The sequence below is a fragment of the Vicugna pacos genome, chromosome 27 (assembly GCF_048564905.1).
Source record: "Vicugna pacos chromosome 27, VicPac4, whole genome shotgun sequence".
Classification (NCBI taxonomy): domain Eukaryota; kingdom Metazoa; phylum Chordata; class Mammalia; order Artiodactyla; family Camelidae; genus Vicugna; species Vicugna pacos.
The window spans coordinates 18,332,731-18,360,243 of NC_133013.1; the positions used below are offsets into that span (position 1 = coordinate 18,332,731).

Here is a 27,513-nt window from a genome sequence, read left to right on the forward strand (position 1 = left end):
AAGAGAATCCCCTTGGGAAGTCTGTTTTCCAGCAGCAGCTTGAAGGACACAGTCATTTTTTCTTCCCATCTCTGCATGCACCCACTCCCTCCACCCCAGTACCACATGGGTGCAGGGACTTTATCTTATGCACAAATGGATCCCCAATCTAAGAACTGCACTCAAACATTCATTGTTGAATAAATAAATTCTCAGGCAACAATGTTCAGTTGTCAATGTGCCATCCTGTACACCTATTAGAAATGTCTTTGGTTTTTAGAGTCCCTCATGAATGAATGTGGAGGCTTGGAGGTGGGGAGGGTTAGAGAGGAGAAAGAAGCACAGGGAAGGAGGTACCAGGGCACCATTAAGGTTTTCACAAATTCTAGCAGAGGTGGCATTTCCCAAGCTCTCTACCACCCACCCTAACTTGCAGATGACAAAAGTCCCCAAATGGACACCTCTCTAACATGCCTTCGCAGATTCAAGGCCAACTTCTTCAGAAGAATCGGAAACACCACCAACACAGATGATACAGAGGACACTCTCCCGGGCAGCAGTCTGGATGAGATCACCTTAGAGGTCTTTCATCCCGGACATTCTACATCTAAAGCTTTCCTCACTCTCCTCCTCAGCTCAGACCTTCCAGACGAGGGCTCATTTTACCAAAACTCACCCTACCAACTACGCAGACTGATTAAGATTATCTTTGGATCACCCTATTTTAACTCTTCTCCATTCCCAGAACACATTCACAGATATATGAGTCAATTTTGTCTACAAATTTATTAGACATAATTAATTTATTACAGTAGAAGATCTGGACAAAGTAAAAATAGTTACATTTTTATTTGCCGTGATTTAGCAGCTTTCATTTTTCTTAAAATTCCCAAAATGTTCTTTCTCGAATCCCTTATCTTGATTGGTCACTTTAAAAATAGAGAGCCAAGGACCAGAGTCTGCTTTTTAAGAATCTCCATCACATTTATGGGAAATTTATTTAGTGCACACTTCTTTTCTCACTTCCATTCAGATAAATGAGATGGCTTAATGAGCAGGAGTGACACTGACCTCTTACCTGATGGCATCCCATTTCTCTACCTCACTTGCCTCATGTTAAGAGGATCTATAATCACAAATAAGACCCAATAACGCCAGATAGGAAGCAGGAACATGAGCAAGTGGCATTGACTCAGTATTCTAGTGTCCTTTTCACTAGCCCCTTCCTGCTCTTTCCCACCTCCCCCAACCACTCTACAAATACCAAGTCTGATTTACCATAGAACACTAAGACCCTCCTACATGCATAGTATTCATGAAGTTTCTTGGGAAGTGCCCAAACTGTTATATGGCTTTAAATAAAACGATCCAGCTGATAAGTCTAGGAAGTTTTAACTTTTATAAAATATAAACCACTGACCAACACAGGTTCTAAAAAGCTTTTTGCACAGGATCCTGGAGAGTCTCACACTTCCACTCAATCAGGAAGGCAGTGAAATATCATGGAAAGAGCACTGGATGGGAGTCAGAGAAATGAGGTTCGGTCCTCAGTTTTAAGCTCAGTCTCCTCACCTGTCACAGGCTAACTCACAGGCACCAATTGTGAATTTCCAAGTTATTTTTACCTCAGGTCCTTTCTGTCTGCTTTTGACTTTTTGTTTCCTCACTGCATAATCTAAAGACATAATTTGTATCATGAAGGTGTCAGATGTGTTTCTGATTTTACTTCTGGACAGAGGAAGGACAGTGATGTAAAAACCAATTAAGTCCGGCTCGCCTTCATCCTGGCATTGGCTTCTGTGGAGGAAGTGGGGGTTGGGGGGTGGGAAACTGGTCAGAGAATAAGGGGCCTCTACTAAATCTGAGAGAGGGCTGTGCATCAGACCTACTGTAGTTGTGCAAAACTAGTCAGGCACATGGCCCAAAAGTCACTGCATACTAGTGTTCACTTGTTAGTTTGGATCTTTTTCAATTTTTCTCTTTCCATTTTTATTCATTGAGCAAATACTAAGTTCCTGCTATGCACATAAGAAATGCTCAATAAATGTTAGATGAAGGAAAAATACTCAGAAATTCAGAAGTGACTCCAGCACTTGAGAAAAACATAAATCTTCATGCTCCCCCTTCCACCATTCTTGATTCCACCTCTGTTCACATCACAGGTCACTAAACACTCATGTGGATAACTCCTTAAGTATAGTATGGCATAGTTGTGCCTAATGCAAATGTCCATTCCACTAACAGGTTGTCCTTAAAAGCAAGAACTCGTCTTTAGCCTGAAACCACGTCAGTGGGTCTTCAGCTTCATCTGAGGATATGCCACAGTGATGATGCCTGCTATAGAGGACACGAGGCCTCCAAGGCCTATGATGCCAGGATTAGACTTACAGATCCCCAGCTGGTCCAAAGGGTTCAGGATATCACAGATGTTCTTCACTGTATCCAGGAGCAAGGGAGGATGCTTCTTCAGAGATCGGAATAAGAGAAGGAGAAAGGACTGGAGCCATTCTGTCTCCTCATCAGCCACGCTATACCCAAGAGGCTCCCGGGATGGTGACTTCTCCCTCTTTGCCCTGCCGTGTGCAACCTGCTCCATCTGCAGGGAGATTTCATACAGATCCCTGACAAGGCTCAGCAGAACAGAATAGTAGTAATGGCGGGCAGCCCATGTTCGCCATTTCTCTTTGTTAATGCCAGAGGCGAGCCCTACACTCCTCACGAAGAGGATGGTGTCACAGATGAAATAAATCACACGGTTCAGGCTGGCTAACGTTAGGCACAAGCGGGGCACCGGGTCAGTGGCACGAATGCTCTGCTGAGTCGCCTGTAGAGCATGCACCATGTTGCCTAGTCTGAACCCTGCAAGAAGAACCCACAACAGTTAACAGTTATTTAATTAGTATGGAATAGGATTTTATAAGCAGAATGCCTGTATCAGGGTGAGAGGTCAGCACTGGTATTTTAGTAACTGACCATCATTTGAGGCTCGGTCTTGCTCAGGAAAGAACGACTTTACAGTGTGTTAAGGACACCTAAAATGATCCTGGAAGGCAAAAAAGACAGTGACTCTTTAAAATTATTACCTCCATTCCAGTGACTACATTAGCAATTACTTACAACATACTTTAAGCAAGATCAGTCATGAGTGTAATGATTCAAATCATTATATTTGAATATTAGATGCAACATTCTTTTGGAGAGTCTGATACCTTACATTTGATTTACTTTCCAGATAAAAGATTGCTTAAAAAAAATACTGTTATCATTTTGCCATTTCTCTGGTCCAAACCCCCTTTGGCTCCCTACTGTTGAGAAGACAAAGGAGAGATGGTAGGATTCAGTGGACAAGACAGCTAATAATATTGTCATATGTGAGTCCTAGTTGAATTAAATCAACCACTGCAAGGGCATGTCCTTATCTGAGCATGTAATTCAAGTAATCATGGATGCATCAATCAACAAATATTTACTGAGCACCTATTCAGAATAAGTTATAGTCCTAAACATCATAGAGGATACAAAATAAGTACAAAAGAAAGACTATATCTTAAGACTCAGCAAATGCTCAGAAGTAGCTATCCTCAGGAAGCTTAAAATCTCAGAAGAATGTCTGGTATTATTTTATCAAAAATAACACAAAACAAAATATGTAATGAATAATCCTGGCTTCCAGTTCTGGCTCTTACACTAACTGGCTGAGTGACCTTGGGTAAGTCCTTTCTGGACTTCAGAGACTAGTGACCTCTGAAGGACCTTTGAGCTCCAACATTCTAAAGAATCTGAAAACTTCTAATCTTGCTCTTCCAAGCCAACCAAAAAGCTCACTCCACCCTTCCCATCCCTCTGCGTGACAAGTCTTCATCAAACTTGTTTCCTCATTGATCCTCCAATACAATGGTTTGTTCATAACAGTTTTAAGCCTTCACTAGAAGGAACCACTCTTCAAGAATGTTCTCCTTCCGTCACTCTCTAGCCACACCTCAAGTTCCATCTCCTCAAAACACCTTTCTTTCCCTCTACCCCAACAAACATATTTGGCACTAAATCCTATATCACTGTTTATATCATGTGATCTTAGTCCTCCCATAAAGCTCAGCACTACACCTGTGTGAAGTAGGTGCTCAAAAATAACTGATCAACATCTGATGTCTACATTCCATTACCATGCCTCTGTTCATCTACTACGGCAGCCTCTGGTTCTCATCAAACAACCAGGAGTTGGACAAGCAACTGCTATTAGAAGTATGAGATTTCCCAGTATGCTATATTGTTAAAATGAATTAAATGAGAACACAACACAAACCACTTTTTGCCTTTAACGTGAAACAACTCCATAGATAATTTAAGAAAATGTATCCTTTCATTTTGTTTGAGCAATCCTCAAGGGAAGGGAAAAAAGGCAGGGGGTCCAGGATATAGCTAGTCTGTTCTTCTAGAGAATACAAAGGGCTACCAAAAGCCAGAAATTCATGCCAGGGATTGTCAGAACATTTTTTGATTCTAAGAACTAAAGGTGAACTAATACATTATATGTCCCACTGGTTATGATTCAGCAGAAAGATATGGTATGGCACCAAATGAGAACATAGGAGAGTGTCTGTGAATGGTCTGCAGCAGAACGTTCAACCTTTTTGGCTTCTTGTTCCATAAGGGCAGACTTACTGGTGAACTTTATCAATAAACCTGACTGACTAAGAATGATCTAGGAAATATTTTGTGAATTACAGGGTCTGAGGATTCTAAACCAGGAGCCACTGTCCCTCAGGGGACAGGGTACTTACATTTACGGCCAGTGCTCACACTGGACTCCAGTTTCTTGAGCTTCATTACCACCTTCTCTTTGTCAGCTTTAGGCTCTAACAAATATCTAAGCAACATGCATGTGTACTGAGTGGCTCTGAAATGCAAAAAAAATGAGAATGATTTACAAACCAAATAAAATTTGATTCATGAAGTAAAGGAAGGAGAAACATATTTTGCTAAAGGCAAGGTTTCCAAGACAATTTCTCACGTAGCAGCTCTTACAAGAGCAAAATTCTGCAAAGGTCACTCCATAGGGTCAAAGGGTAGAACATGTGATGGAAATGCGACACAAAGGTAATGAAAGAGAACTCTTCAATAATACAGTGAATAGTCCCTCAAAAAGCCTTTTGCTGGCACAGAGAAATGGATATAGTCAAAGCAGTAAACTGTACAAAAATCCACCTCATTTAAGTCTGCAAATACATATACTCTTTATTTACTGCAGTGTAAATTTCTAAAAGATTTTCAGATTTCTAATAGGGAATTTTTTTACCAGCTACTTACGTGACAGGACACATACTCAAACCACAACCAAATGAAAAGTCCACAGTTTGAATATTACTTAATTTTTTATAAGAGGACCAAATACACACCAATACATAAATAAGTACAGATTTGTCTTTCAAAACTAACTGGTTTTTTATATAAAACACAGACTCCTGTTTAATAATACTCAATACTCAATACAGTGATTATTGTCATGGATACAAATAACAATGTCTTACCAACAGAAACATAACAAATGAAAACTCTTATCTTACATAATCAAACATCTAAATGCATTTGGCAGTCTAGTAAAGCAGGTAGGTGCCTGTTTCCCACTGTCCTGTAACTACACTGAAATCCCTTTGTGTCTTAAATATTATTCTCAATAAAAAAGTGGCATGTTTTCCAAAATGGTGAACTTGTTACTGCAGATGAAGTAAAAAGAAACAATCTCTCTCTCTTTTGAAGTATACTTCCTGGCTAGAGGGCTCAAGCTGGTCACATCAATGAATCCCCCTTTCTCAGATTTGGTCTAATAACAGAAATGTGTCTAAAAACAAGGCACTATTTCATGAATGCCAGTCTATTTACAGAAGCTCTAGATCACCAAAAGGGTTGGGAAATAAATACCAGATATATCAGATCTTGCTGAATAAGGGTATTCTAAACAATTATTTACTAACCAACCTCACTGATAAGCCTTGCAGGGTACATTTTAATTCTATTTTAATGAAGCTTGTATATAATACAACTATTCTGAAAACCTTTTAAGTTAATTAGAAAAGTAGCATGGCTTGGTAGTAAAGAGGTGGGTCCTGGACGCAACTGTGGTTTTAAACCTCTCAGCTCAGCCAATTATTTATCTCTTTGTGCTTCAGTTTCCCCATTTCTATGAAATGGGGACGATTTAGAGTACTTAACCTCACAGGATTGTGATTAGGGTTAAATGGGTTAATAGCTGTAACAAACTGCCTACAATTTCTGGCATAAAGTCAGCTTCCAAAAGTCTCATAATTATTGGCGCTACTATTGGTCTGTGTGAATTAGCACTTATACATCCAAAAGAGAAAGAAATGCTGTTAAAACGGCAACTATAACTATTTTTTTTAATTATTGAGCAAGACTCAACCAAATTTCTAAAAGAAACATTATGAATTACTATTAAAATCTCAATCTCTGTTTAATATCTTCAGTAGCACAGCGTGTACCTTAGAGGTTCAGTCAGTTCTTTCTGAAGTTCTCCACACTGTACTTACAGTTCACAACACTTTTTCACATGCGGTTATCTCAATGAAGTAGACAGAACAATGGAATTGTCCATTGGAAGGTAAATACAATTTCTGTCACTCCCTAAGTATTTCATGGAGTCTTTGAAGCTACAACCAGTAGTTGGTTTCCCTAGGTAGAAATGTCAACCCAGATTCTCTTAAATAATTCTTCGAAGAATGTCGAGCGGAGAAAACCCAGTCTTCCTCAGCTTAGGAGAGGAGGGTTCGTCGGATGTTTTAACACAGCTAGTGGCCAAAGGATTTGGGGTGCCAGGCACCATGGCTTTGGTGCACGAGGCTCGGGACCGGATGGGACAGGACGCGGTTCGTTCGGCCCAGCCTCACTGAATTTAGCATGAGGAGGGGCTCCAGTACCAACCCCCCTCCAGGAGCCAGCAGCGTTCTTCCTGCTTCCTTGCACTGGGCTACTACCTCCTTCTCTGGGTGTCGGAGAACAGGGAACCGTGTACCCGAAGGGTCGAGGGACGGCGAAGGGGTGGAGGCCGCGGGCACCTGACTCACCTGAAGAGTCGGTCCCGGCCCTGAGTCTGGTTGGTGAAGCGGATGAAGGCGTCCATGGCGCCCCCGCCCAAGGCCACGTCGCACTGGGATCGGTCGCAGGTCCTCAGGGGCACTGCCAGGTCCCCAGAGGAGGGTGGGTCTCGGCCCGCCCCCGTGGGGGCGGGCGCACTTTTGGAGGAGCGACTTCGCGGGCTTCCGGTTGGGGCCGGAAGTTGTAGTTACTAAGGCGACGCCAAACTGCTGGCCCAGGTGAGCAAAACCCCCGGCTTCTGCCTTCGGGTGCCGCCGATTACCACGTGTCCCAGGACTCCCCTCTACCTCTAGGATCTCCTAGAGGGGGATCTGAGGGGGCCTTTCTCCCCAGCCTCAGGGGTCTGCAGAACGCCCCATACCTCCCAGCAGATCCCGAGTACCCAGGGAACCCCAGGCGGAATCCCAAATGGAGATTCCCAAATGGAGATTCCCCTGAGCTTTTGCTTGGGGATTTAGAGGCCTCATCGTTTCCCAACTCCGTGCCTCCGTTTTCCTTGAGCAACACCAGCTCCAGGTCTGGGGAGCTGTTAGAGCAGAAATAAGCCAATTCATGGAGAGTATTTCAAACATGAGAGCTGGGTAAAGTGAGAAAATTTTCTGTTAGGATTATTGAACACTGAAAGAAGATTGCTACTTGAAATTCTAAAAGAGTACATAAACAAAGTGGGGACCGAAAGAGATTACAATGAAATTGCACCACTGTCGTTTGTTTTGTGGGGTTTGAAGATATGAAGTGCCACTCATTCCATAGCAGTAATTTTATAAAATGAGCGCCCTATAGTCACAAAGTAGGATCATCTATTTTTGTAATCTTTACTCCCTTGGTCAGGCCTGCCCCCTGATATTTGCAGGCTGACGGTAAAAGTTCAAATAGAGATCCACAAACCATATAGTTAAATATTTAAAATTTTAAATCAAGGTAACAAATTGTTGAATAAGCTATGTTCTTTTCTCCTGCCTTGACAAATATACCATCATAATGATCTGGAAGTCTGGTTTCACATTCAGGATTCTTGGGCACCGTGGAATACCTGGAAACACAGCTGGAATATGTACTGTGAGGAGACCTGATCTCCAGTCCTTTTGCAACCCTTTACACACCACTTCTGGCTCCCACTATATCACTGAGAGGGCCTTGTCTGCAATGTGTGGCTACTCCAAGCCGCGTCCAAGTTCTGCCCGTTACCCTGCAAACAGCCATGCCCTGTCCACCATTCAGGTCTAGGGGTGCAGCTGGGTTAGCAGCTGGGTCTGCCCTCAGGAGAAAATCAAGAAAGGTGCATGTAGGCACTGGCATCTTTAGGGCTATAAATTACAAGGGTACAATTACCCTGAACATAGTCTAGATCCAGAAGGCAGGAAGTCTAGGCTTTGAGTGGGTATATTCTCTTGATCCCATGAATTTGTCATCTTTTGCAGAGGGAAGTCCCTGTAAGAAAGCCAGAAGTATTCTCTAAGTTCATGTCCCAGAGCAGGGCAATACTGCAAGCAACACAAATTTGTTAAGTGTCAGCACTGTACCAACCTCTGTGCTAAGCTCTAGCCCAGGGAAATAGACAAATGAGAGACACAAGTAAACAGAAAAGTACAACACAGTGATATATTAGATGATAAGAGGTGAACACAGGGTGCTTCTAAACACAGATTTAAATAGTCTGTGTTCTATAGCTATAATTCTGCCTTTTCCACAGTACCGTAAATTGAATCATATGGTATGTAGCTTTTCTATCTGATTTCTTTCACTAGCATAATAACATTTGAGTTTCATCCACATTGTGTATATCAGTAATTTGTGATTTTTTATTGCTGAGTGGTATTGCATTGCATGGATATACCATAGTTTATTATTTCTTCATCCACTGAAGCACATTTGTGTTGTTTCCAGTTTGAGGCAATTATAAATTCAGCTACTATAAATATTAAGTATAGATTTTCATATGAAACATAAGGTTTAATTTTTCTTGGATAAATATGTAGGAATGGGATTGCTGAATCATGTTAAATGTATGTTCAAATTTGTGAGAAACTACTAAATTGTTTTCCAAAGTGGCTCTACTATTTTGTGTTCCCACTGACTATAAGATATGAACGAGTGGGAGTTTATCTGTTCTTGTTGATTAGCATTCGGGTTATTTCCAGTTTGGAGCTGCAAACTCCAAGTAAAGCTGTATTGAATGTTCCTTTACAAGTCTATGTATGGACATAATGTTTTCAGTTCACACCTAGGAGTAAAATGACTAGATATTGTGGTAAGTGCATGTTTAACTTTTCAAGAAATTGCTAAACTGTTTTCCAAAATGTACTATTTTACTTTCCCAACAGCAGCTGGGAGAGTTGCAGTTTCTCCTCATCCTCAACAACATTGGTGTGATCTGTCTTTCTAACTTCAGGCATTCTAACACATGGGAAGTGGTATCTCATTGTAATTTTAATTTGCACTTGACTAATGACTAATCATGTTGAATATCTTTTCATGTGCCTACTTGCCATCTGTATATCTTCTTTGGTTAGGTGTCAGTACAAATCTTTTGCCCACTTTAAAAAGTTGGGTCATTTTCTTATTACTGAGTTTTAACAATTTTCAAAATATTCCAGGCCCAAGCACTTTATCATATATATGACCTCCCAATATTGTCTCCCAGGCTTTCTGGACTACTATGTATTCTTTTTAATGTCTTTTGAAGAGCATAAGTTTTGTTTTGAAAGTGTTTCATATGTCAGTATTTTTAAAAACTTGAGCCATTATAATAGTTATGTAGTAATGATTGATAAGTTATTAAGAAATATTTCCTATAACCAACAAGTTTATACTGTATAGCACAGGGAACTACATTCATTATCTTGTAGTAACTTATAATGAAAAAAATATGAAAAGGAATATATGTATGTATATGTATGGCTGAAACATTATGCTGTATACCAGAAATTGACACAACATTGTAAACTGACTATACTTCAAAAAAGGGAGAAATATTTCCTAACATTTTGAGGTTTTGTATATTTCTAAATAGTTTCCTGTTACTGATTTCTAAAACAATTCTGTGTGATCAGAGAACATAATTTGTACGACTTGAATACTTATAAATGTATTAAGACTTGGTTTATGGCCCAGAATATAATTTGTCTTGATAAATATTTCATATGTACTTAAAAAAGAATTGTATCCTGCTGTTGGGTAGAGTGATCTACAACTGTCAGTCAGATGAAATTTGTTAATAATGTTCAAGTTTTCTGTATCCTTGCTGATTTTTCTGTCTACATGTTCTGTAAATTATTGAGAGAGGGTTTTGAAATCTTTGACTATAATTGTGGATTTGTCTATTTCTCATTGTTATTCTACCAGTTTTGCTTCATGTATTTTGAAGTTCTGTTATTAGGTTTATAAACATTTAGAATTTTTATGTCTTCTTGATGAACTGACTCCTTTATTATTATAAAAAAACCTCTTTATCCCAAGTAATATTCTTTGCTTTGAAATGTACTATATGTGATTTTAATATAGCCACTTTAGCTTTCTTTTCATTAGTGTTAGCCTGGTAAATCTATTTCTACTGTTGCAGTTTTAATCTATATGTATCTTTATATTTAAAGTGGATTTTTGTAGGCAATGTATTCTGTCTTTCTCTTTAATCTGTCAATTTCTGTTTTTTGATTGGAGCCTTTAGACTATTTACATTTGATATGATTATTGATATGGTTAGGTTTGCTATTTATTTTACTTGTCTCATCTGTTTTTTGCCCTTTTCCCTCTTTTTGACGTTTTAAAATTATTTTTATTACTCCATTTTTTTCTCCTTCGTTGGCTTATTAGCTGTAATTCTTTGTTTTATTACTTTAGTGGTTGCTTTAGGGTTTATAGTATGCATCTTTAACTTACCATAGCCTACCTTCAAGGGATATTGGCATACTTCCATTTCTCCCCTCCTAGCCTTTGTACTATTATTATTACATATTTTCCTCTACATATGTTATTAACCCCACACTACATTATTATTTTTTGTTCAAACATTTTAACTATCTTTTAAAGAGATGCAGATAATGAGTCTTTATTATTTAGCTACATAGCTATCATCCAGTGCTTTTCATTCCTTTGGGTAAATTCACATTTCTCTCTGATGCTGTTTTCCCTCTGCCTGAAGGCCTCTAATATTATTTCTTGTAATGCTGGTCTGCTGCTGCTGAATTCTTTCAGTTTTTGTACGTCTAAAAAGTCTTTATTTCCCCTTCAGTTGTTGCAAGGTATGTTTTTTAGCCTAGAATTCTTGATCGGCAATTTTTTGTCTCTCAGTGCTTTTAAGATGTTGCTTCACTACTTCTCATTCGTGCTGTTTCCTTCAGGAAATCTATTGTCCTTTACTTTGTTCCCTTGTGCATAGCTTTTTCTCCCTGGTTGCTTTTCACATTTTGTCTTTAACACTAGTTTTAAGCAGTTTGAGCATGATGTGCCTTGGTATAGATTTCTTCATGTTTAATTTGCTTAGGATTTGTTTTTCTTTTTGAATCTGTAGGTTTATAGTTTTCATCAGAATTTGAAAAATTTTTGTCCATTATTTCTACAACTTTTTTTTGGTCTCTTCCCTCCTCTGAGGATTTCAGTCACATTTATATTAGGCTATTTCAAGTTATCCCAGACCTCACTCTCTTCATTTTTTTTTTTTCAAATTTTTTTCCTCTTTGTTTCATTTTGTTTCTATTGCTATGTTTTCAAATTCACTAATCTTCTCTTTGGCCCATCTAGTTTGTTTTACTCTGAAATCTTGTTATAATCTAATCTAGTGTATTTTTCATCTCAGACATTGTAGTTTTCATCCCTAAAAGTTTGTTGGTTTAGTTTTTTTTTAATATATTCCGCATCTCTGCTTAACACATTCAGCATTTCCTCTTGGTGGTTGGTTGCTTTTTTTTTTTTGTATTTTTTTTTATTGAAATATAGTCGGTTTACAATGTTGTTTCAGTTTCTGGTGTACAGCACAATGCTTCAATCATACATGAACCTACACATACTCGTTTTAATATTCTTTTTCACCATAAGTTACTCCTCTTGGTTTTTGAACATGTGGAATAAACTAACCATTTGGTTTGCTGATTCAAATATCTGTGTCGATTATGAGTCAACTTCAATTGTTTGAGTTTTCTGTTTATTATGGCTTGTGTTTTCTTGCCTCTCTGCATACCAGTTAATTTTTATTTATTGCATCCTAGACATTGTGAATTTTACTTCATTAGATGCTAGATATTTTTGTAACTGAGCAAGGGCTTGTGTGCCTAAGGTGCAGAAAGCTGAACTCTGACAGCAGGTGTTAGCAGCAAAGTAAAGGTTTATTGGCAGGGCACCAAGCAGGAGAGTGGGAGACAGATCTCAAATCCACTCCCTCTGAGTCTTTGAATTAGGGGTGTTTTAAAGAGGAAGAACAAAGAAACAGATTAATCATTGTCTTGTGACTTTTCTTAATCATGGTTTCAGGAATGAGGATGTCCCTGGTTTATTATTCTCTTGCCAGGTGGTCCATGGCTTGGGGGTCTGTGAGTTCATCCTGCCCTGGAGAAACAACCTGACTTTGTGCATTAATGATGATATCTGTAACAGCAATTTTAGTCCCTTTACGATGTTATCAGCAACTGCAGTCTTAGTCATCTGATTCTGGTTGATTAGTGTTCAGTTAGCACAGGACTGAGGTCAGAGGGGACAAGCAAGGGAATAAATTTTGAATAAAAAGATTAATCATAAACTCAGTAAGGGAACTCAGTTATAAGGGGGCTGTTTCATATTTGTATTCCTGTAAGTGTTCCTGAGCTTTGTTCTGGTATGTAGTTAAGGTACTCAGTAAATTTGATCTTCTGACTCCTAAGATTTGATGGGCAATACCAGAGCAGCGTTTGTTATAGGGTTCATTTTTCCCACTACTTGACTAGACTCTTCTGAGTACTGTACCCAATGTTTGTGAATTATGAGGTTTTCCATTCTCGCTAATGGAAACAGGCATTATTCCTGGCCCTGCGTGAACTCAGGTTACTGTTCCCACTTATTATTTCAGGTGGTTCTTTTCTCCCAGACTTAGACTCAGATAGTCTCCTCTCACTTTGCACTGGAAACATCACAAATGTGCAGGTGAGAAAAGTTGATGGCAGCAGGGCCTTTATAAGACTTCCGTGGTGCTCTGACAGTGCAAGGCCCTATTCCACTACGCAATAAGCATCTTCAAATGTACTCTGTGTTCCACATTAAATGCCTTTTTTAAAAAAAAGTAACATTTGAAACCCTTTTTGTAGTTTGTACACTTTTGAGTTTTATAAAGTACAAATTACTCATCCTTTTCTTATAGACTTAAACATTGTGTCCATACAGAGTGGAGCTGATAAGTTGTAAATATTTTTGTAAATACTTCATTATTTTGATTTTGTGGGTTTTTTTTAGTCAAAGATTTTTTTTTCAAGTCTCAGACATTTCTGTAGGCCCTTGAAAAATCTCATAAGCTCTGGGCACCCTGCCTGCAGAACTCCCGAGTGGCACCAGTGGGAGAAGAGAGGAAGGAACAAACAAGACAGCAAGGATTGGAAGTGCTTGAGCTGCATCTGATTGGAGGTGAGGGAAAAGAAAGCAGAGAAGTCATGGCTCCCTACCCAGCCGGCCTGAGCACAACCATTTGCAGAGATAGAAGAGCCAGGAGAAGGCATAAGTTGTAGAAGATAGGGTGACTTCTATCTGGGACAGAAGGACAGCCAGGTAAAGAAAGGCAACAAGGATGCCAAATTCCTTTCCTTCCATCATAGCGCACATCATCTTGGGCTGGCCTGGAAGATAGTCAGTACCTGTCTTCACTGATAACCTTATTAATATAAAGAGCATATCTTAGTTATGTGTGAACGATCCTGTGGTAAATAAGGAAGGTGCCAATATCTAGAATAAATAGTTTCCATAGGCTATTCTGCTAAGGAGGAGGATGTACTGACTTCCTCTGATAACTTCTTCTTTTTCTCAAAGTACCTTGACTGCTAACTTTATCAGCTTTTCAGTTTCATAGATGTTCCCAGCGCCACCTTCTGTGATGACATCCCCCAAAGGAAATCGAGCCCATAAGATGAAGCTGCCCATTTTTACCCGAAAGGGGATGCTGGAAGTGCCATCCCCAACAGAGAAAGACTGGTCTAAGGATGATGAAGACGATTGCGTCTTCAGTGATCCAGAGCAAGAGGTGGATTCCCTACCTCAGCCTTACCGAATGATCAACAAGCTGGTGAACTTTCTGTTTGACCGTTCTTGGGAAATTATTGAGGAGAGGGACGTGTTGAGGACAGCTGAGCTCAGCCGGATCCAGCCTACCATCTACCCTCCGTTTATGGAAAGCACGGTATGGAGCAGCTGACCAGTAGGCCTTGTCTCTCAGCTGAGTGTTAATAAATGAAAGCATCTGATCCTGGGAAGGAATTCCTACTGGGAACGTTCATTCAATAAGACAGGGGCATTTTTGAAAGATTATAGGCACGCTGAGGTTGATTAAAATAGATCTAGTAATTTGCCTAGGGAAATGAGCATTCTAGTTAATTAAAGATTATTTAAGAGGTCTTTTATATTTTGTTATTGTAAAATCTTTCTGAATGTATTAATCGCTCTCTTAATTAACCATTAATCTTGATGGTTGAGAATCTGCCAGTGCCTCAGCTATAGCTCTTTCCACAGTGTTCTAGATGAATACAGTACAGGAAAGTGGGCCACTGGTTCACTCATCACAGGGCCCATGGTCACACTGAGTGTTGTGAATGAACTTTTATTCTCAACTTCTTTGTTTTCTCTGGCCCTTTTCCCCTAAAAGCAGAATGCTATGACTTTCTTGATGCTTAGGCAAGGTATTCAGATGGACACTATGTTTGGGCATGATATTATATCTAGGAAGGGCCTGCATGCCTCTTTGAAGAGTTAGCTCATAATACTTGCAAATGGTGATAACTGAAAATCATTCCTTTTTTCTTCTTTGCTTTTCTTTTCCCAGCTCAACAAAACGCCAAATTGTATGGCTGTTTCTCAAGACTATGTATTTATTGGAGGAACGAAAGGATTCTCCATCTATAATCTGCACAATGCTAAAAGAATATATGTTTGGGAGAAACTTAAGGTTGATGTGACTTCCATCTGGGCCACAGATTTGGGGAATGAAATACTTATTGCTCCTGTGGATGAAATGGGTACTTGTTCTTCATCTTCCTTTTTAGCCTGATTTACAGGAAGCCGTAGACTGTCGTTCAGTTTAATCTCCTTTCCAGGTGTGGGCAGGGTCGGACACTGAGAATTCTCCCTGGTCATACTGTTCACTAACATCTGCAGGACAGTCTGCTGTGCCAGGCATCATTCTAACATTTCACATATGTTGGCCCATTTAACCCTCACAACAGCCCTAGGAGGTAAATACAGTTTATTATTCCTGTTTTTCAGAAGAGGCATGGAGGTTAAATAACTTACTTGAGGTAACGCAGAAGTAAGTGGCACAGGCAGAATTCAAAGCAGGCAGCATGACCCCAGGGTCCACACCCTTTGGCCACTCAGCAATCCTGCTGCTCATATAAACCAGGGCTTGCTTCTTCCCTCAGCCTGAGGATGAACCAGGCATGGGGACTATAGTATAGAGAACTATGGACAGTGTCCTAGAGGATACTGTGTCTGCAGGAGAGTGACCTGACAGGTCCACCCTGGTAGGAGTTTGAAAAAGTCGAAAGTAAAGCAGAGAGACCAAGAAGAGCTAGTGCATTCACTGAGGAGAGAAATTATGCAGGTCTGAACCAAGGCAGGGGCTGCTAAAGTGAAAAGAAAATTGTATTATGGTTATGTAAGATGTTAACACTGGGGGAAGTGAAGTAAGGGGATATAAGGGAACTCTTTGTACTATTTTTGCAATTTTTCTATAAACCTAAAATTAGTTCAAAATAAAAGCCTCTAAAAATAAAAAGGAAAATATAATGGAAAAACTCAGTGAGTGATGGAATATATGTATGGGGTCAAGGAGTAGGGAGGTAGGTAAAGAAAAATGACTCCTTTCTGCCTTAGATAATGGGGGTGATGATGATGCCATTCCTTGATAAGCAGTTATAGGAGAATGAGGTTTCAGGGGTCTGTGAGCTGAAAAATTGCACTTGAGCACACAGACCTTCAAGGCACCTGGAATGGGGATGTTGACACTCAGGAGGAGTTTGGTATAAAGATAGGATTGCATTTATCACATTGCATTATATCTAGTTGGTTTCATGTCTGTGTGATTCCCAGTATGATGAATTTGAGGGCTCAGACTGCCTTGGTAGCACATCCATAGTCATAGAGCAGATATCCCGTGAATGTTTGTTGGGCTGAGTTAGACTTTCACACACAGTGGGCCAGATGCCTTTACAAGGTCTGTATGACAGGTGTAGGGGCAGGTTATGAGTGCCTGGGAGGCACCAAAAGAAAGAGTTAAAAAGTCGTGGTGGATGATGATCATATACTGGAGCCCTTAGTTTAAATGGTAATTAGAATGACAGAATTACTTATTCAATCAACAAAATTAACTACATGAGGAGCTTGTTGGGGTTTGAGGGATGAGGCACAAAGAAGAGTAAGGTATGATCCTTTCTCTCAGAGAATCTGTGAACTTGCTAGATGAATGAAAAAACACTCACAGGAAGCAGCTGGGTAACAGGGCAAAGCAGTGTGGGATGATGTGCTAAAACAGGTGGAGAGAAACCAGGAGTGGATTGGCGTAGCCAGAGTGCTTTCAAGAGGCTTCTATAAGAAGAGGGTAGGGCCAGAGTAGGCAGAAAGGACCCATGAGGAAGAGTAACTTGAACATCTCAAGGGAAGGGTAGAGGAAGGCAAGGAGACCAAGGTATTCACGGGCAGTGGAGGGGCCAGGAAGGAAGCCTAATAATGCATGAGCTTATGATTGTATTTCAGGACGTCAAGTATAAAATTCCAATTCTTTGGCTCAATTTTCTGTCTTTCATTCTCACTTATTTTTCTGTTTCAGGTATCATTAGACTGTTTTATTTTTATAAGGATAGTCTTTTCCTCATCAAAGCCATCAATGAAGTGGTAAGTTCTGTTCTTTTATCTATAGCTGGGCAAAAGCTGTAGCAAATTGAGTTTACTTTTAACATGGAGGCCATGACAGCCATCCTAGAGTAGAAAGGAATAGACCCCTCCCTGGCCAAAATATCCTCTTCCAAAATACCCAGTTAAAAGATCCCCCACCATCAGAGGGTACATGCTGAATGCCTTTGATTTATTTAGAGAATAAATAAATTCCCTGTTGTCAAAAGAAGAAAATCACGGAGAAACTCCAGTCTAGATTGAGCACCAAACCAACATATCTAATAACTACTTACAAGTCCCTAAATTCTCCAGGCTGCTTCACATCCTGTTCCCTTGCTCGTGCTGTTCCCTCTGCATAGAATGTTCTTGTCTCCCTACTTACTATATGTACCTCTTATTAAATTTCTCTCATTCTTCAAGACCACCTCAAATATCTCCTCCTCTGAGATACTTTCCCTGGTATACCCAAGAGGAATTGATCTCTCCCTCCTCTGTGCCTCCAACATATAGGACAGAATATCTTTTTTCTTTTCTTTTCTTTTTCTTTTCTTTTCTTTTCTTTTCTTTTCTTTTCTTTTCTTTTCTTTTCTTTTCTTTTCTTTTCAGGGCTTATGGTACCTCTGCTTTATTTGTTTTTATAAATACATACATATATATTTTTCTTTTCAAATTCTTTTCCATTATGTGTTATTATAAGAAATTGATTATAGTTCCCTGTGCTATACAGTAGGTCCTTGTTGTTTATCTGTTTTATTTATAGTAATGCATGTCTGTTAATCCCCAACCCCTAGCTTATCCCTCCCCACCCTTTCCCCTTCAGTAACCAGTTTGTTTGCTATGTCTGTGAGTCCGTTTTTGGTTTGTAAATAGAATTTGTATCTTTTTTAAGGTTCCACATATAAGTGATATCATGTGACATTTATCGTTCTCTATCTGACTTTCTTCACTCAATATTGATAATCTCTAGATCCATCCATGTCTTGGCTATTGTAAATAGTGCTTCTATGAACATTGGGGTGCATGTGTCTTTTTGAATTATAGTTTTCTCTGGGTATATGCCCAGGAGTGGGATTGCTAGACCATATAGTAAATCTATTTTTAGTTTTTTAAGGAACTTCCATATTGTCCTCCATAGTGGTTGCACCAATTTACATTCCCACCAACAGTGCAGGAGGGTTTCTTTTTCTCCACACCCTCTCCAGCATTTATTATTTGTAGACCTTTTAATGATAGCCATTCTGACTGGTGTGAGGTGATAACCTCATTGTAGTTTTGATTTGCATTTCTCTAATAATTACCAACATTGAGCATCTTTTCATGTGCCTGTTGACCAGCAGGACAGATTATCTATCACAGTATTTTCTCCATCGTCCGTACTTGTTTATATGACTGCTGCTTCTCCTAGGTATAAGTTCGTCAAGGGCAGGGGACATGTCTTATTCACCTGTGTATTTCTTGTTCCTAGTACACTGCTTGCATATTATAGATTCTTAGAAAGTGTTTTTTTGAGTTAATGAATCCAAAAAGGGGAAGTTATTGATCAGAGTATGTTTTTAATTGAAGTTTGTTTTGTAAAAAAAAATGTTATTGATGGGCACCAAAGCAGTTCAGCAGGGAAAAAAAAGTATTTTCAATAAATGATATTGGAATGCTGGATAAACAAATGGGGTGGGGGAATGAACCTCAACTCTGCCTCACACCATTTTTAAAAATTAATTTGAGGTGGATTATAGACCTAAATATAAAGGCTAGGAACATTATTCTTCTTGAAGAAAACTCAGGAAAATATTTTTGCAACCTGAGGCAGGTAAAGATTTCTTAGAATGTAAAAAGCACTAACCATAAAAGAAAAAAATGACAATTGGACTACACTGAAATTAGAAATTTCTCATTTCTCATGCCTTATGCAAAAAATAACTCAAAATGGATCATATGGAGGGAAGGGTTTAGCTCAGTGATAAAGCACAGGTTTAGCATGCATGAGGTCATGGGTTTGATCCCTAGTACCTCTGTTAAATAAAAAGAAAATAATAAGTAAACCTAGTTACCTACCCCCCAACAACAAAAAAAGATTAAACAAATGGATCATATGTCTATATGAAAAATCTAAACTATGAAAATTCTAGAAGAAAACATAGGAGGAAGTCTTTGTAACCTTGGGTTAGGCAAAGATATTTTAACTACAACACCAAAACCACAATCCATGTAAGAAAAATTGAAAAAATTGGAATTCATCAAAATTAAAAACTTATGTTCTGCAAAAGACACTGTTAAAAGAATGAAAATGCAAGCCACAGACTGGGAGCAAATAATTACAAATCACAAATCTGATAAAGGACTTGTATCCAGGAGATACAGAGAGCTCTTATAACTCAAAACTCAAAAATAAGAAAATCCAATTTTTTTAAAATGAGCAAAATTCTCAGGGAAAAAAGAACAGCTCACCAAAGAATTTACATAGAAGGTAATATGTTCACCATCATTAGTCATTAGGGAAATTAAAATCATGAGCTATCACTGCACATGTATTAGAAGACCTCAAATTAAAAAGACTGACCTTACCAAGTGTTGGCAGAGATATGGAACAGCTGGAACTCTCCTACACTGCTGGTGGTGAAACAGAGTGCTACAACCAGTTTGACAGTTTTTTAGAAACGTTAAGCATACATCTATGGTACAATGTGACCATTCTGCTCCTAGATATTTCCCCGGGTGAAATGAAAGCATACCTCCATACAAAGACTTGTACATGAATGTTCATAGCAGCTTTAATAGTCAACACCCAGAAACCACTCAATACCATCAACAGGGGAATGGGTAAGCAAATTGTGGTACATACTGCTCAGCAGTAAAAAGGAATGCACATAACTACATGGATAAATCTCAATTATGCTGAGTGACAGAAGTCGGACAAAAAAAGAATACTACATACTGTATGATTCCATTTATATAAAATTCTAGAAAACACTAACTAATCTGCTGACAGGAAACACGAAACACCAGTTTTTGCCTGGGGTGTGGTGAGAGATAGGTGGAGGGAAGGTTTACAAAGGGGCAAGAGGAAACTTTTGAGGGTGATGGATAAGTTCACCGTCTTGATTGTGGTGCTGGTTTCAAGGGATATACATATGTCTAAACCAACCAAATTGTACACTTCAAACGTGCAGTTTAGTGTATGTTATCACACCCCTAATAAAGCTGCTAAAAGATTTAAAACTTCTGCTCATCAAAAGATGCTACTACAGTTTGATCAGTATCAGGGGCAGAGAGCAGACACCAGAGGGCTCTGAGAAACCCCACCGCTGCCCTTCCTAGTAGCCCTCACACCCTAGGAAAAGCCACAGCTGTCACAGGTGGCCCCAGTCACCATGACCACAACCCTGAGCAAGGAGGCAGAGACCCAGCAGCCCACTGCTCTCAGTGCTGCCCACACCTGGACCACCCTCACAAGGAGCAGTGCCTGCTGGTGGGGACAAGGAGGTCATGGCAACAAAGGTTAGGAAACAGTCAGATGGTCCCATGTGAACAATGAATATGGTTTCACCAACAAGAAGAACACCAAGGAAGATGTATTTGGACCACAAACTGCTGGAAAGAATAATCCCAGGAAGTGCCTTTGTGGTGCAGGAGTTGGAGAGACCACAGAATGTGACGTTGTTGAAGGTGAAACGGTACAGAGGCTGCTGATGTTACAGGCCCTGTCTGATTCCAATCACAAGAAATTTAAGAACGGGTAAAACTAAGCTAAGGAAGATCAGAACCTTGGTTGCCTATAGAGATGTAATTGACTGAAACAGAGCACTAGGGAACTTTCTGGGGTGATGGTAATGTTCTATGCCTTGACAAGGCAATCTACAGATTCAGTGCAATCCCTATCAAAATACCAATGGCATTTTTCACAAAACCAGAACAAATGATTTTAAAATTTGCATAGAAACATGAAAGACCCCAAATAGCCAGAACAATCTTGAGAAAGAACGGAGCTGGGTGAATCAGGCTCCCTCACTTCAGACTGTACTACAAAGCTACAGTAATCAAATCAGTATGGTACTGGCACAAAAACAGACACATAGATCAATGGAACAGAATAGAAAACCCAGAAATAAACCCATGCACTTATGGTCAATTAATCTACGACAAAGGAGGCAAGAATGTACAGTGGAGAAAAGACAGTGTCTTCAATAAATGGTGTCGGGAAAACTGGACAGCTACATGTAAAAGAATGAAATTAGAACATTCTCCAATACCTTACACAAATAAACTTCAAATGGATTAAAGACCTAATTGTAAGAAAGAAACCATAAAACTCCTAGAGAAAAACATAGGCAGAACACTCTTTGACATGAATCATAGCAAGATGTTTTGGATCTGTCTCCTAAAGCGAAAGAAATAAAAACAAAAATAAACAAATGGGACCTAATTAAACTTAAAAGCTTTTGCACAGCAAAGGAAACCATCAACAAAACAAAAAGACAACCTACTGAATGGGAGAAAATATTTGCAAATGATATGACTGATAAGGGGTTAATATCTGACATATATAAACAACACCAAAAAAAAAACAAAATCCTATTTAAAAATGGGCAGAACAACTGAACAGACATTTTTCCAAAAAGGAAATGCAGATGGCCAACAGGCATGTGAAAAGATGCTCAACATAGCTAATGACCAGAGAAATGCAAATCAAAACCATGATGAGGTATCACCTCACACCTGTTAGAATGCCTGTCATCAAAGAGAACACAAATAACAAATGCTGGAGAGAATGTGGGAAAAAGGAAACCCTCATACACACTTGGTAGGTAATTTGGTGCAGCCACTGTGGAAAACAGTATAGAGGTTTCTAAAAAAACTAAAAATAGAACTATCATCTGACCCAGGAATTCCACTTCTGGGTATACATCCAAAAAAAAAAAATCAAAACTCAAAAAACCAAAACCACTAATTCAAAAAGATACATGCATCCCAATGTTCACAGCAGCATTATTTACAATTGCCAAGATACGGAAGCAACCTAAGTGTCCATCAATAGATGAATGGATAAAGAAGAGGTGGCATATATACACAATGGAACATGACTCAGCATAAGATAGAATGAAATTTTGCCATTTGCAGCAACAGGGATGGACCTGGAGGGTATTGTGTTAAGTGAAGTAAGTCAGACAAAGACAAACACTCTATGATATCACTCATATGTGGAATCTAAAAAATACAACAAACTAGTGAATGTAACAGAAAGAAGCAGACTCAGATATAGAAAACAAACTAGTGGTTACCAGTGGGGAGAGGGAAGGGGGAAGGGGCGATACAGGGGTAGAGGACTAAGAGGTACAGCTATTATGTATGAAGTAAGCTTTAGGGATATATTGTACAGGACGGGGCGTATAGCCAACATTTTATAATTGTAAATGGAGTATAACCTTTAAAAACTGTGAATCACTGTATTGTATACCTGTAACTTATACATCAACTGTACTTCAATTAAAAGAAATAATAACATGAAAAAATTAAAAATGTTTACAATGAATCTCCTTTAATAATTGAGGGGGCTTACCAGCCTAACTAGTCTAGCCACCTTATTTTGCTGGTCTTAGAGCTCTGTAAAGGTGTAGTGCAACCATACACATTGAGTCTTTCTTCACCTGACCTGACATTTGAGCAGGTTTCATACTAGGGTTACATTCAGTATCTACTTAATATAGACTGAATGTTTGTGTTTCCCTAAAATTTGTGTCGAAATCCTAATCCCCAATGTGTAGGATGTGATTAGTTCATGAGGGCAAAGCCCTCATGAATGGGATTAATGCCCTTATAAGACCAAGAGAGCTCCCTCAGCCCTTCCACCATGTGAGGACACAGCCAGAGGTGGCAGGCAGTCTATAAGCCAGACACTGAATCTGCCAGAAGTCCTCGGAAATCTTGCACTTCCTGCTTCCAGAACTGTGAGAAATAAACGTTCATTGTTTATGCACCACCCAGTCTAGGATATTTTGTTAAAGCAACTCAAACAGACTATGACACTACTGTAGTCTAGACAGAGCCTTTTTTCAAGCAACTGACCAGAGAGAGTCATGTAGAGCTTATTTCAACTCATTTTAAATAACTGAGCTCTGGCCTAGGTATGTAGGGTTTCAAACCTGACCAGGAAATCAGATAATATGAAACCGCCACAAATCATCAGGACTATTTCAGACTCCAGGAAATAAGTCCAAACACCTTTAGACAGAAAACTGAGTTCCGCTTCTTTACAAACAATCTTGTCCAATTCCTGTACAAAAAATGGAAAGTCTGGGGCACCTTTTTACATCTCAGGCTTTAAAATGATTTACGTTCTGTGGTGTAAACCACAGAAGGCCCTGAAATACATTCTGTTCTGTCATCAGGCTGAGCTTACTCCATCAGCATCTCTCTTCTTTTCAGGATGATACCAGCAAACAAACCACCTGTATCAAGATGGAGATTTCTGAAGGAGGGGACTTCGCAGCCTTCCTCCTACAAGGCAAGATTAACCAAAGGCTGTTAAGAAGGTTCAAATTTGCGGTCTCTTCCAGATAGTCACTATTCCCCCAAACCTTTTATTTAGAAGTAATTTACAGAAGTGTTGCAAATATAGGACAGAGTTCCGCTATACCCTTCATCCAGTTTCCCTAATACCAACATTTAACATAATCAGGGTACATTTGTCAAAATTAAGCAAATGACATTGGTATAATACCATTAACTACAGATTTTTAGAAAGATTTTACTAGTTTTTCTTCTAGTTTTTTTTTTTGTTTCATGGTTCAATTCAGGATGTCATATTGCATTTAGTCATCGTCTTTTTAGTCTATACCTATTTGTGACAATGTCTTAGTCTTTATTTTTCATGACCTTGACACTTGAAGAATTCCAGTCAGATATTTTGTGCAATGTCCCTGAATTTCAGTTTGTCTGAATTTTCTCATGATTCAGCTGGGGTTAAGGATTTGGGAGGACAGCACCACAGAGCTGACGTGCTCTTTTTGTTGCATTATCTCAGGGGTACGTGACAGCAGTGTGATGCACTGCTGCTGCTGCTGACCTTGATCACTTAGTTAAATCTGCCGGCTTCCTCCACGGCTGAGCTACTCTTCTTTCTTTTGCATATTCTTAAGTCCAGACCACAGTCAAGGGGAAAGGATTTAAGCACCATTTCCTGGATGTAGGAGGATCAAAGAATTTTGAGACATATGTTGAAGTCCAGAAGTCTGAAATCAAGGTGTCTAAATGATTACTTTTTTAAGGAAACATTTAACCAGAATCCCATCATGGGAAAATAATCTTTCTCAGGTTGGTAGGTATTTGGTATAGAAGCTGAGCATGTTTCTTTGACAAGATAAAGCCTCACTAACCACCCCCGCCATGGGTTGTCACCTCCTCAGCTATTGGTCAGAAGAATTCTCTTGGGGCACCTCTCCCAATCCTAACCCTTTCTCAGCCTACCCCTCTCAGTTATTGATTCTGCCCATGCCACCTCCCTTCCCAGACGGGAATAGCTGCTGTAAGACAAAATATCAGTGGAATTTATCATTTGGAACCTGGAAAACATGGGGACCAGGCAGAGCAGGCGATTTGGTTACAAACTGTGACATTGGCACTGTGATTGTGAGAAGCCCCTCTTTCCTTTAGCTTCAGTGGCTTGAGGAGAGGAGCTCTGCAGCTCCCCATGAATGAGGACTGGCAGTAACTACCACAGAACTACAGCTCCAGTTTGCAAAGTTGCTGCTCCGAGCGTGCCTGCTGGTCTCTGTGCCAGGGTTTCTGAGAAGACAGGCTGTTTCTTAGGAGAAGCTTGTTGCCTGTTCGGGGTTGCTCAATAGTTCCTTGGTTTCCCAGTGCAGGAGCTGGAGATATTTGTCTGGATGTGTATAAATTGCCTAAGGAGTCTTGGCTCAAGGAAGTGGAGTACCCCCAACTCTCTGCAGATTCAAAGAAAAAAGTCAGACAGCTGCAATTGGTAGGAAACATCTCTGTTTTCAACGGATACTTTTCTCCCTACCCTTGACCCACATTTAACCTAAATCTTCCTTGCAATTTCAAGATGAAGGAGGCCTTCTGGAGGCAGTAAGAGAGGACAAGAGGCACACTGGCCATGTCTCCCAAATCAATTTGCTTTGGTTAAAATAAGATATTAAAAAGTAGAGATGTCTTAAGTGGTGGGAATCCAGTATCTCTCTCCAAGACCACTCCCAGGCATTTTTCTGGGAGGAGAATCTTTTACCTGGACTTCAAGTCAGAGGTAATTTTTTTTTTTCCCTCCTGGGCTGAAACAGTCCTTTCATGCCTTGCATTCCACTATACTTCCCAGATTGTGGTATAAAGTGGTTGTTCTCAATATATACGAACACATGTATTCTTCATATTGTTCTCAGAAGGTAGGAACTCTACTATTTCAGTTTAATTATATGTGGAGGAGGGTTCCTTTTTCTCCACACCCTCTCCAGCATGTATTATTTGTAGACTTTTCAGTGATGGCCGTTCTGACTGGTGTGAGGTGTAGTTTTGTAGTTTTGATTTGTACTTCTCTAATAATTAGTGAAGTTGAGCATTTTTTCATGTGTTTACTGGGCATCTGTATATCTTCCAATAGATGCATTTTTTTGAGGGATTAATTTATTATCCAAGTGGGAAAAGCACCTTGGAATGGGGATGGTTTCTTGCCGTAATTCATTCAGTTTCTATACAATGAGAAGCAATCAATTAATACCAGTTACAGTGGTATTTCTTTTTTTTTTAATTTTTTTTGTGTTTTATTTATTATTGTATTATTTAATTATTTTATTTTGGTGGGGGGAGGTAACTAGGTTTATATATTTATAGAGGAGCTACTGGAGATTGAACCCAGGACCTCATGCGTGCTAAGCAAGCGCTCTATCACTTCAGCTATACCCTCCCCTCTACAGTGGTATTTCTTATATTATGAATTATGCTTAAGAGTTTCTTAAATATAACTGTCAACATCACTGACATATTCACTTCACCTTAAATCTTTGTAATAGTCTCCTAACTGATCTCCTCACCTCTATTCATATTTCCTCTTATTGTCACTAACACTTGCCTGTTTCCCCAAATACATCCCGGAGAATAGAGATATGTGTTAAAATCCTGCAGGCCAGGGGACCACACAAATGTTGGTCCTCCGGGTCTCTGGAATGAGCTCACTTCTCACGAGAATAACTGGGGGAAAGAAAGAGCATCTCAAAAGATTAAAGGAAACCTGTGGTGAATTAATTTCTCATTTTTCTCCTCAGAACACTCTTGACCCTGTAACGACTGATACTTTTGAAATGGTAAGAAACTTTAAAGAAAATCTCAAGAGATTTAAGTTGCATGTTAAAACTTTTATTTTGATTTAAAATCTACCTTAAATATCAAATACAAAATGTTCTATCAGGGCACTGTTTTCAGATTCTCTGTGACTTAGTTTTGTGCCTCATGTCCCTTGAAAATGGCCCCCATCCTTGAGGGTAATTGACCCAGGTCATTTGTTCAGAGATGGATTGCCCTGAAGACAAAGGAGGTTAAATTTCTGGGCCCCTCACTTGTATGGCCCCCTTCTAAGGCCCTAGGAGGGGCCCTAGCAATGTATTGGAAAAAGTGACATCTTTTAACCATAATCACTTAAGACCACCATCTCTTTTCACTCAAACTTCTCCTCTGTCAAAATTTCCCCCAAATTGAGCGGCATTAGGGTGGTCATGGATATTTTGTGTTCAAAATTTTATGTTCTTTTTCTTACAGAAGTCCCCAAATTATATATACTTCAGGCCCCATAACGTCCAATTTGCCCCTGCCAAAATAAAAGCCCAACCCATCAAGCCGAGGTGGTCTGTTTATTTGCTTGCTTGTTGGTTTTTGCTGTTGGGGAGCTGCCTCTATATTGGGATACCTTAGAGGACAGAGCGGCTTCCCTGGAGCTTCCTGGCCCTCCCTCTGGGGCAGAGAGCACACCGTGCTTCCTAGAGGCTTAGCTCTCAGAGGGGTCAGGCCAGTCGGTAGAGAAGCGGTGAGCTTCCACATGGAAGTCTCTTTCTAGCGCTCTTTCCTTTTTCTGTTTTTGAATTACTTTATGTTTCAAATTATACAAACCATATGTGAACATATCACTCTGGGAAAAGCCAGGTAATTCAGGGAGAGCAGCCCTCTCCAGAGGTCATCACCATTATTAGCTTGGTGTGTGTTTTCTAGATATTTAGTGTGTATCTGTATTCTTGTATCAGTTTATTTTAAAAAATGTAGTTTTGTTGTATGGGAATTTTCTTCTATACAAGTGGCATCATATATATCTCTTACAAAATTACGTTTTAAAAAATCAACTTATTGGCAAAATTTTTTGGCAAAATGTCAAAT

At 39.5% G+C, this 27,513-nt stretch overlaps 2 protein-coding genes across 10 annotated transcripts in view; one reads left to right on the forward strand and one right to left on the reverse strand.

Annotated features, from left to right (window-relative positions):
- Positions 1-746: 746 nt before the first annotated feature.
- PEX11A (peroxisomal biogenesis factor 11 alpha) lies at positions 747-7,240 on the reverse strand. Of its 2 annotated transcripts, none has more exons than XM_006198456.4 (3): positions 7,059-7,240; positions 4,761-4,876; positions 747-2,838 (listed from the first exon to the last, which is right to left on the reverse strand). In XM_006198456.4, exons 1-3 carry the CDS (start codon positions 7,112-7,114, stop codon positions 2,267-2,269), a joined length of 744 nt encoding a protein of 247 aa, XP_006198518.2. In that variant the 5' UTR covers positions 7,115-7,240; the 3' UTR covers positions 747-2,266. The 2 variants fall into 2 exon arrangements, with proteins under 2 accessions (XP_006198518.2, XP_072806870.1); XM_072950769.1 differs by lacking the exon at positions 7,059-7,240 and adding an exon at positions 2,953-3,022 and having other exon boundaries at positions 4,761-4,817.
- Position 7,241: 1 nt separating this feature from the next.
- WDR93 (WD repeat domain 93) overlaps positions 7,242-27,513 on the forward strand; it is a 40,409-nt gene continuing 20,137 nt past the window's right edge. For 5 of the 8 annotated variants that reach the window (XR_012064783.1, XR_012064780.1, XR_012064784.1 and 2 more), the window contains exons 1-8: positions 7,289-7,307; positions 13,587-13,815; positions 14,106-14,440; positions 15,080-15,272; positions 17,081-17,145; positions 23,566-23,644; positions 25,005-25,120; positions 26,415-26,453. Coding sequence is in view for 2 of the 8 variants with exons in the window: in XM_072950768.1 (XP_072806869.1) it covers positions 14,114-14,440; positions 15,080-15,272; positions 17,081-17,145; positions 23,566-23,644; positions 25,005-25,120; positions 26,415-26,453 (819 nt within the window). In the remaining 6 variants the exon portion in view is untranslated. Of the gene's footprint in view, positions 7,308-13,586; positions 13,816-14,105; positions 14,441-15,079; positions 15,273-17,080; positions 17,146-23,565; positions 23,645-25,004; positions 25,121-26,414; positions 26,454-27,513 lie in introns of all 8 variants that reach the window. The other 3 variants (XM_072950767.1, XR_012064782.1, XR_012064781.1) reach the window with 3 other exon arrangements.

Excerpts from the sequence above, each read along its gene's own strand:
- PEX11A (XM_006198456.4), bottom strand. The coding sequence starts at position 7,114 with ATGGACGCCTTCATCCGCTTCACCAACCAGACTCAGGGCCGGGACCGA. Across the intron at positions 4,877-7,058 it reads GGCCGGGACCGACTCTTCAG|AGCCACTCAGTACACATGCA; the intron begins GTGAGTCAGGTG and ends TTTGCATTTCAG. Across the intron at positions 2,839-4,760 it reads TGTGAGCACTGGCCGTAAAT|GGTTCAGACTAGGCAACATG; the intron begins GTAAGTACCCTG and ends TTCTTCTTGCAG.